The sequence below is a fragment of the Physeter macrocephalus genome, chromosome 5 (assembly GCF_002837175.3).
Source record: "Physeter macrocephalus isolate SW-GA chromosome 5, ASM283717v5, whole genome shotgun sequence".
NCBI classification, from domain to species: Eukaryota; Metazoa; Chordata; class Mammalia; order Artiodactyla; family Physeteridae; genus Physeter; species Physeter macrocephalus.
In genome coordinates this window covers 58,329,161-58,339,063 of record NC_041218.1, presented here as the reverse complement: position 1 = coordinate 58,339,063, position 9,903 = coordinate 58,329,161, and the positions used below count along the sequence as shown (strand labels likewise).

The 9,903-nt window shown below is 40.2% G+C and overlaps 1 protein-coding gene across 2 annotated transcripts in view; it reads right to left on the bottom strand.

Annotated features, from left to right (window-relative positions):
* VPS50 (VPS50 subunit of EARP/GARPII complex) overlaps positions 1–9,320 on the bottom strand; it is a 138,737-nt gene extending 129,417 nt beyond the window's left edge. For both annotated transcript variants that reach the window (XM_024130486.3, XM_028490011.2), the window contains exons 1-2: positions 9,199–9,320; positions 1,662–1,730 (exon numbers count right to left, since the gene is read on the bottom strand). In XM_024130486.3, the coding sequence (XP_023986254.1) occupies positions 1,662–1,730; positions 9,199–9,231 (102 nt within the window). In that variant the 5' untranslated portion in view covers positions 9,232–9,320. The remainder of the gene's footprint in view (positions 1–1,661; positions 1,731–9,198) is intronic.
* Positions 9,321–9,903: the final 583 nt, after the last annotated feature.

Here is a 9,903-nt window from a genome sequence, read left to right as displayed (position 1 = left end):
AAAAAAAAAAAAAAAAAAAAAGACTATGTAATGAGATCATTATAAATTCTCTACCTACCTACCACTACTGGAAAAACATCACAGACTCATGGCTTAAAGACAACAGAAAGTTCCTATGCAATACATTCATGTATTTTTTAAAGAGGCTCACTTATCAATTTTACTCTGGTTCTGAAACAACTAATGCAATCTACTTCAAGGCATGTTCATAATGCCTGATAATCTTTTTTTTAAGTCAACGAAATACAGAGAATTATCTGTCAATTAGGATTTATGGTTATCTCTTAGTTCCCAATTTTATCACATCCAATAGTCTTTTCTAAAATTATATAAAACTATTCAAAATGCCTCTTTATAGCTTCTGAGCCACTTCATGCAAAAGCGTTGGTTAGAATTTTATCGTATTTGTATCTGACCTAATATAAAAGCTAAGCAGTAAATACAAAATTCATTTTAGGGGGTAAGGCACCTCAAAGAGGTGGGAAATCATCCTCCTAAACAGCTGACACTGAGGTGTGATAAGAGGCCGTATGATTGCTGATCAAGAGAAACAAACCCTGTGTATTAAGTTGCCAGACACAGGAAACAAACAGTAGTTTCAAATATGATCCTCAAATTGAAAATCACAAGAGCAGACATTCAAAACAGGCTTTGATCCACGACAGAGCTGCTGTACATGGAGGCAGCTGTGAGTGGCAAGGCCCCGGAGAGTGAGACAGCAGGGATTTATTTATTTAACAATGGCTAATATTTCTCCTGAGGGGAAGCCAGCTAGCTTTCAAATGACACCTATTAAATTTGTAGACTGTGAAGTTCACATGAATATCAGGGGATTAAAATCCAAGATATCTACAATTTAGCTACTAAGCTGTGCTTTAGCTACTTACTCAAAAATCTCTGCTCCAGGGACTTCCCTGGTGGCGCAGTGGTTAAGAAGCCACCTGCCAATGCAGGGGACACAGGTTTGAGCCCTGGTCCAGGAAGATCCCACACACCACGGAGCAACTAAGCCCGTGAGCCACAACTACTGAGCCGGCGCTCTAGAGCCCGCAAGCCACAAGTACTGAGCCCGTGCCACAACTACTGAAACCCACGCACCTAGAGCCCGTGCTCTGCAACAAGAGAAGCCACCTTAATGAGAGGCCCGTGCACCGCAACAAAGAGGAGCCCCCGCTTGCTGCAACTAGAGAAAGCCCGCATGCAGCAACAAAGACCCAATGCAGCCAAAAGTAAATAAATAAATTTATAAAAAAAAAAAATCTCTGCTCCATAACAAAAACATAATTTACTATGATTTTTGGCTCAGTGTTACAGCATAAAAAGTAAGCCATTTCATTTTATTTATCCAAATTACAGCAGATGAATCAATAAGTTTCATTTATAGATATATAGCTGCTTTCAGGCAAAGACTGTGATACAATAATAAACTCTAAATTTATCAATTTCGCATTTTCTGCTTCACTATAATGAATCATACTGCATCCCAATGAGTAATGAAAGCAAAAACAAGCCCCAAGCCTACTGCATTATAAAACTTTACCTAGCTCATCATAACAACCATCTGCCTGTAGGAAGGAAAAGCTTCTGTGAATCAATTATCCAAAGGCAACAATATTTTCTCAAGGAAGTGAAAAGTCACGCTCACTCATGTAGATCAATACCTTTCCAGGGACCCGGAGACTCTCAATGGCACCAACATCACTGAGGCTCTCTGGGGGACTTTTCAGACCCTTAAAAAAAAAAACATAAAAGGAATTTTAATTGTGCTGCAGAACTGTAACATGATAGAATATACTTATTGAAATAGAAATCACCATTTTAAAAACAGAAACTTTCCTGCTTTAAAATAGATAGAACATATGTTTCTAAAAACAATTGTCACAACACATATAGTACTATACTATTATTAAATCAAGTAAAGATGTACTTGGAAATTTAAAATAAAATTACTATATGGCACCTTTATACGTAACGGTTGAAGTCTAACTTAACCATGATTCAAAAACAACAAAAAGAAACTTGGGTGACAAAAAGCATTCTATAAAAGCACTTATCTATTAATCATGACCAAATGCACGTGGTAAAAAGGTCCAAGCATTATGACCCACAGATATAATATACCAACTGACTGAGCTAACCAAAGATTTTTAAATAATGATAATTGCTTAGTTAATACATAAGTAATCCCTAGATTTTATCATTTCTCACCAATGCACCCAATTTATACTACATAATTGAGACTTAAATCTCACATCTCACTGCATTAGCTCTTTATAGAAAGTACCTGGTACTTTCTATATTCACATCAAATGAGGGATTCTGAAAGTCTCATTTGTACCAGGGAAAGTTATCAAGACAGAAAGAAGTCAGCCATTTAAATTTTCTTTAAAAGCCTCTTTTTAACACAGTCTATTCAAAGCAGACACCTAAATTCCCTGTAATATTAGTCTATAAGCAAAATTAGCTGGTACATGAACTTGAGGAGAGATTTACGCTACTGTCAAGTTTCTGTCCTTTAGATACTCCATATTGGCTCCTTGGTGTCCTTGGTAACCAAAATATATGTTATGTTTAGGTTGATTATTTGAGTCTTAGAGTAGAACTTGCTCATTTTTAAATTATAGAGTTGTGTATTTTCTCTTCCCTATTATAAAATACCACCAGTCATAGCTACAATTTTTTATGACAAGGTGTTTCACCTCATCCCCAATCTTCCATTATCCCAGGAATACCGCCCCCCCAGCCTTCTTTGTTTCTCTCTCTCATACTCTCTGTCTGTCTGTCTCTCTCTCTCTGTCTCTCTCTCTCTCTCACACACACACACACACACACACACACACACACACACACACACACCACCCTCTGAAGAAACCAAACCAATACTCCACTTTCAGAACTCCTCTATGAAGTTTTCCTAAATCTTATGTTTCAAAGAAACACTATTTCTCAGTAATGCTCATGGATCATCTCCATCAGCATTACCCAGGGAAGTTTTTAAACATAAAACTTCCACATAAAACTTCTAGGTCCCACCACAGAGCTAATAAATAGGTATTTCTAGATTAGGACCAGGAGTTGCATTTTAACAAGCAACCTGGATAACTACTATAATCTCTAATGTTTTAGAAACCCCACTAGACATTTCCCAACACCTCTGCCAAAGTAGTGAAGTTTTAAATATTAAATATATATCTCTCTCAGACCCAAGAGAAGGGAAAGACCAAGTCCTCTATTTGCCTTTATAGCCCAGGGGCTAGCACAGTTCCAGAACAGAGTAAGCACCAAAGAAATTAGTCAATTATTTGGAGTCTTAGGCTCCAATCTCTAACTAATTAGACCATCGTTCCCATAGGAATATGCAACTGACTTTAAAATGAAGTTTCTAGGGAAGTCTGCAGGAATAAGAAAAGCATACTGAGGCTAAAAGTCATACAATGAGTGAGAAAATAAAAGTACGAAACTACTGTTGTGTGTTTGTTCTTCCTTGTCCCAATTTCTCACCAAGAGTCATCACAAGGGCATAGCACCAAAAGTGGTAAAGAAGGCAAGGTTGGGTTATGGAATTAAACTTCTCTATACATTATATACACACACTTATATACATTCAAACGTATACACATACATAAGAGTAAAACTTCATAATTTGATTCAAAATCACGACCACCCCTAAAATACCTTTTAAAAAAATAACTGCCATGACTTTTAAACAAATTTTAAAAAGTATAGATTTGTTTAACCACTCTAATAAATTCTTGAAGGAATATATCAGGTGTAATTTTCTCTTTCCCCAGAGTTACTCAGTAAAGAAACCAATGCCTAAAACAAGTAAACAAGTGGTATATATCAATATCTAGAAAAAGGCCTTGCCTCCAAATTAGTTACCACACATGATAATTTGCTACTAATACATGACAACTTCCCACCAAATGTACAAAATAAAAGTAATAAAAATTGGAAACCCTATGTACATGTTAGGAAGCAGGGGATTCACAGAATGGCTTCTGCAGACAGCCTGCCTGTCATCATAGTCTAACGATGGTGACAGTAACTCACAGGCTGTTATAAGGGATAAAGGAGATAACATATATGAGAGGCCAAAAATGGTGTCTTGTACGTGGTAAGCACTCTTTAAGTGTTGACCATTATTCTGAATATCACAGAGAAATGCTTTTTTTTAATCTTATCAAAACAGAAATAAAGAATTACGTAAATGTCTCAAAGCACAATATGACTCACCTGTATTTTAGGATTATAGATCTTCAACCCTTTGATTAGCAATTTTATAAATTTCTACTAACAAATATGAAGTCAGCATTTTTATTTTATCTTCGCCTCTTTAAAGAAGGAAGTCATGGTTATAAGTACAGTGCTCTGCCTTTATTAAATTAAAACTGTCACTATAATCACTAACCATTATTTGATTTTTTGTATTTGATTTTTGTTTTCATAATTTCCCCAGTTTAAATTTATATAAAATCCATCATAAATAATACCTGTCTCTGCAACTTTCTTTCTTTGCCCAAATCAGATTACACTTCAGACTACTTCTGTTTTGTCCATATGAATACTCAATTTCCATTCATGAGACCAGCAACTTACATCCCAATGATCAAAAGGAGCCTGTGAGATGATTTGTGATTCCTTTTCTTTTCAGAAAAAGTTTCAGCAAAACTCAACAGAGTGTTTATACGCAGCCCTCAGTTTCTCTCAAACCCACCCTCCTCAGGCTTTCCTCCTCACCACTTCACAGAAGTGCTGTTGTCAGGTCACCGATGACCTGATTGCTGCTCAAAGGCTCATTCTTATTCTCACCTTCCACGGCCCATTTGTAGCATTTAACACAGCTGATCACTCCCTCTTCTTTTAAATTCTTTACGTGGCTTCCAGGACCCACTCGATTTGACGTTCTCTATCCAACAAATATTTACTGAGCACCTGCTACAGGACAGGTGCTCTTCAGGTTGCAGCAGGCTGCTCACCTCACTGGCTGCTCCTTCTCAATCCACCTTCCTAGATCCACCTCTTCTCCCGACCTTGAAACACTGAATCCTCAGAAGCTCCAACTGTGGACTCGTTTTATTTCTACAATCACTCCATTGGTGATTTGAGTCCATTTGTATACCCTCTTTATTCTCATAACTCCTAAATTTTTATCTATACCCTGAATTTCTCCTCAGAAATTCAGGCTTTTAGCCAACTGCTATTTTCTTTCTCCAAATATCCAAGAGGCTTTGCAATGAACAAGTCTTAAAACTTTCTCCCTTCCTTCAATCTGTTCCTCTCTCAGTCTTACCCACCTCATTAAATGGCAATTCCATTCTTCCAATTGCTGGGGCCAAACCATTTGGAGTCAACCATGAAGCTTCTCTTTCTCTCACAGCCCAAATCCAATCTATTAAGAAATCCTGTCAACTCCACATTTACCATACATCCACAATCTGACCTCTTCTCAACACGTCCACCACTTAGCACCCTGGGTGAGGCCCATACCGTATCTTACTTGGATGACTGCATTAGCATCCTTATTGGTCTCCCTGGCCTTGCTATGAGTGAGGAGAAAAGTAGAGGAGATGAGGTGAGGATGAGGGTCTATGTGATCAGGCTTCCTGCCCTCAGCTCTCTGACCTCATCTCCTGCTACTTCTCTCCTCACTCACTTCACTCCACCCACACTGCCCTTTGCTGCTCCTGCCTCAAGGCTTCTGCCTCAAGGCTTCTGCATCTGCTTTTCCTTCCACCCAGAATGCTCCTTCCCAGACATCCTCAGAGTTTACTCCCTCACCTCCTTCAGGTTTTTACTCAAATGTCACCTTCTCAGTGAGGCCTTCCATGGCCACCCTATCTAAAATTATAAATGACCCCAAATTGCCAATAACTCTCAGGATTCCCTATCCTCTATTCCTCCAAAGCATGTATCACCACGTCTGCCTAGCACTTTGTTTTGTTAACTGCTGCATCCCCCAAACTTAGAATGGTGCATGGCACATAGTGTTAAATAATCATTTGTTGAATGAACTGAAACAACAGAGCCCAGCATATTGGAGAAGGCAGAACAAAAGAGCTCATCCAAATAAAGAGCACTAACAAAGCCTGCTCTACACTCTCCTCCAAACCAAGATACTTGGAGAGCTGAAATGCCAAAAACTCTAAGTTTCATAGACCTTAATTTCACATCTCTCCACATCAACAATATATTATCAGCATATTCTTTAGCCTCACAGAAAAGAAACATCTTTATGTATATTTATTTCTAATACTACTACGTTTAACCTAACAACAAACAGTACAAATAAAATCCCCAATGTAACTCTAGGCAGCACCCTACTTTCATACCTCGTAGATTCATGAAATGTGTATTAATAATGATTAAACACGTGGAAGTCAAGCCATAAACAAATATAATTAGGATGACTTAAAATATGTGTGAAACTCTGAATTTTACCCCACCTTTTACACAGTGTAGTTCCAGCTTTTGGTATGTGCTCTTTAGTTTAGTTTTTTTTTTTTTTCCATCCCAACTAACCACAGATTTTACCTGCTCAATCCACTAAACAACTGATTGAGGCTGAAGAGTTCATTTTCAGAACAATTTCACTACATTTAAGAGACATAAACTTATTATCACTGGTATCTGGACTTCTGTATTTTTCTCTCCCACTCAGTATTACAAAATAGGGTTAGAAAACAAACCAACTGGGACTTCCCTGGTGGCACAGTGGTTGAGAATCCGCCTGCCAATGCAGGTGGCACAGGTTCGAGCCCTGGTCTGGGAAGATCCCACATGCCATGGAGCAACTAAGCCTGTGCGCCACAACTACTGAGCCTGCAGTCTACAGCCCGCGAGTCACAACTACTGAGCCCACGTGCTGCAACTACTGAAGCCCATGCGCCTAGAGCCTGTGCTCCGCAACAAGAGAAGCCACCGCAATGAGAAGGCCGCACACCACAAGAAAGAGTAGCCCCCACTCCCCGCAACTATTGAAAGACCGTGCACAGCAACGAAGACCCAATGCAGCCAAAAATTAAATAAATTTATTTTTTTAAAAAGAAAACAAACTAATCAAAGTCGCTATACAATGATGACAATATCAACTGTGCTGAACTGCCAGCAAGCAACAGGAGAGAGCACCAAACTTAGCTGAGGCACAAAAGTCCAAATTCAGCATCCCAGAGGCAGTTTAGGGGTATTAGTGGTAAAATGTACAAAGCTGTATATTGTTTTAAAAATCAAATGGGGGAGGGCTTCCCTGGTGGCGCAGTGGTTGAGAGTCCACCTGCCGATGCAGGAGACACGGGTTCGTCCCTGATGGTTCAGTGGTTAAGAATCCGCCTGCAAATGCAGGGGACAAGGGTTCAAACCCTGGTCTGGGAAGATCCCACATGCCACAGAGCAACTAAGCCCGTGAGCCACAACTACTGAGCCTGCGCTCTAGAGCCCGCAAGCCACAACTATTGAGCCCACGTGCCACAACTACTGAAGCCCGCGCACCTAGAGCCCATGCTCTGAAACAAGAGAAGCCACCGCAACGAGAAGCCCGCACACTGCAACGAAAAGTAGCCCCTGCTCGCTGCAAGTAGAGAAAGTTCGTGCGCAGCAATGAAGACCCAATGCAGCCAAAAGTAAATAAATAAATAAATTTATTTTTTTAAAAAATCAAACGGACACCAAAGTCAGCCTGAAATCAACTATTGTTTGAATTACTGCCAGCTTCCAGTTTTCCCGCTTTCCAACCATCAATTCAGTCACTGAGATGGTCTCTATGATCATGCACTTCTTTGATAAGGCCCAGGAACTGTGGTAACTCCTTTATCTCTTTACCTTGATCATATCATTTACACATCACCACTAGGAAAGCCCCATGTGATACATGTTATCATTCCTATTTTAAAGATGTGAAAACAGATGCTCAAAAAAGTTAGGTAAGTTGCTCAAGGTCACACAGCTACTACAGGATGGAGCAGGACTCAAACCCATCCTCAAAAAAGAAGTGTTATGAAGCATAAGACCAGGACTCAACAAATGTGGGGTACTGCCAACTGTTATTACACACTTAATTAAATCTTTTATTATTCACAGAACTTCTAAATTTTATTTTCATAACATTAACAATATAATTTGACAGAAGTAAAATAAACACATAGGATTCATGTATTCTTCACCAGAGATCTACAATTTGTAATCTATTCAGCTATCTCTCAAATTCTAAACTATCAAATAAGAATTTAATTTGGCATTTGTAGTCTTTTTTTAATCAACTAAAAATTCACAAATGAACCTTTCACTAAATGATCATCCTCCACATTCTCCAAAGTTCCCAAAATCACACTGATTTAAAACTTTAATCTAAATTACCCTTCTCTCATATAAAAATAATAAAGAATGGCCAATTCTAGTAAAATATTAGAGTTGAAATAAATAAAGGTATCTAAAACCAAACCATAATCAATAAGTACATAAAAGTAAGTTTCTGCCACTTCTGATTTGAAGGAAGCTGACACATTATTAGAAAGTCCCTAACATTTATGAGATGAGACAGAAAACAGCCAAAGTTTTTATTCATGAATTAGCATTCTGGCAAAAAATAAAAGACCATTATTTTGCCATGACAATGATTTTTTTAAAGTATCATTTCACATACACTAACTTACTGATGACTCCGATAACAGAACTGTGAGACAGGATGAACAAAAATAATTATTATTCTCATTTTCACATCCGGAAACTTAAAGCTACTAGATATAGGGACTTGCTCAAAGTCATAAAGCTATCAATTCTGTCTTCATATTATCTGCTTTTTTCACTCTTTCTAGTCATCTCTATTGCACAGACCTCACTTCCCTACCCAGGCCACCCTCACAGACGATGGGCAGCTTGGATAAAGGGAACCCTGCAGGGTAGTTAGGGCTCTCACTGGAAAGCTGGCAAAAGGGAGAAAAGGACGAACAATTGTAGCCTCCGACTTCCTCATTGACCTCATCTAAAGGAATGTTTCTGGGTCACCGGGATCCACCTGAGCAGGGCTCCGAACCTGACGGCCTAGGTGAGTTTTCCAGGGTGTGCTCGAGCTTTATGGTGCTCCTGACACCTGCCACAACCTATAATTTGGTTATCTGACTGCCTGCGGCCCAGGGACAGAACATCTCGGCTCCTCTCCCAGGAGAGATGAAGGATACCTTTGCTTCAGCCTCTGCGACTTACCTGTCGGGTCATAAGAGATTTGATTCTTTGCATGTCGAATTCGTGAGAGGGCACGTTGCCGCAGAGAACTAACAAATCACACAGAATTACCAGACAGCCGGTGCCGACACAGGGAAGCCATAGTGAGTGGTCACGTGGAGCTGCCGAGCTGGGTTTCCCTTCCTTTCCCTGAGCATGCTGGGAATTGTAGTCCCCCGGCTGCCGTCGGCACCTGCAGTGGAGGCGAGAGGACGGCCCAGGTACTACATTTCCCGGCAAGGAAAGCAGGTGACGCTTAGGTTAAGCCCACAAATCTTGCTGCTCTGAGAGACCACGGCGGTCGCCGGGCTTTAAAAAGGTACTTGCTCTCGGTAGCTGCTCCGGCGAGGCGAAAACCTAAGTCATAGGTGACCAGACATTGAGCCACAGGAACAAACACTGAGAAGACAGTATATAAACCAGACTGACATGACCCCTCCGCCCAGGAGTGTGGTGGAGGAAACCCCACCTCGTCTTGAGGGGCGGAGTGAGAGGACAACAGACTCACGCGAAGGGACGGGAACGCCAGGGACAGGAAGGCTCCAAGAGGTGACCTGAGAACTTGGCACTCCCCAGGTGGCGCAGGGCTTGGCCTGAGGAAAAAAGTGGTCCAAGTTGTCCAGTGGCGGCTGTCCAGGTTAGGGCTGTGCTTCCTCAGTATTGGCATCCAGAGCAGAAAACTAAAAC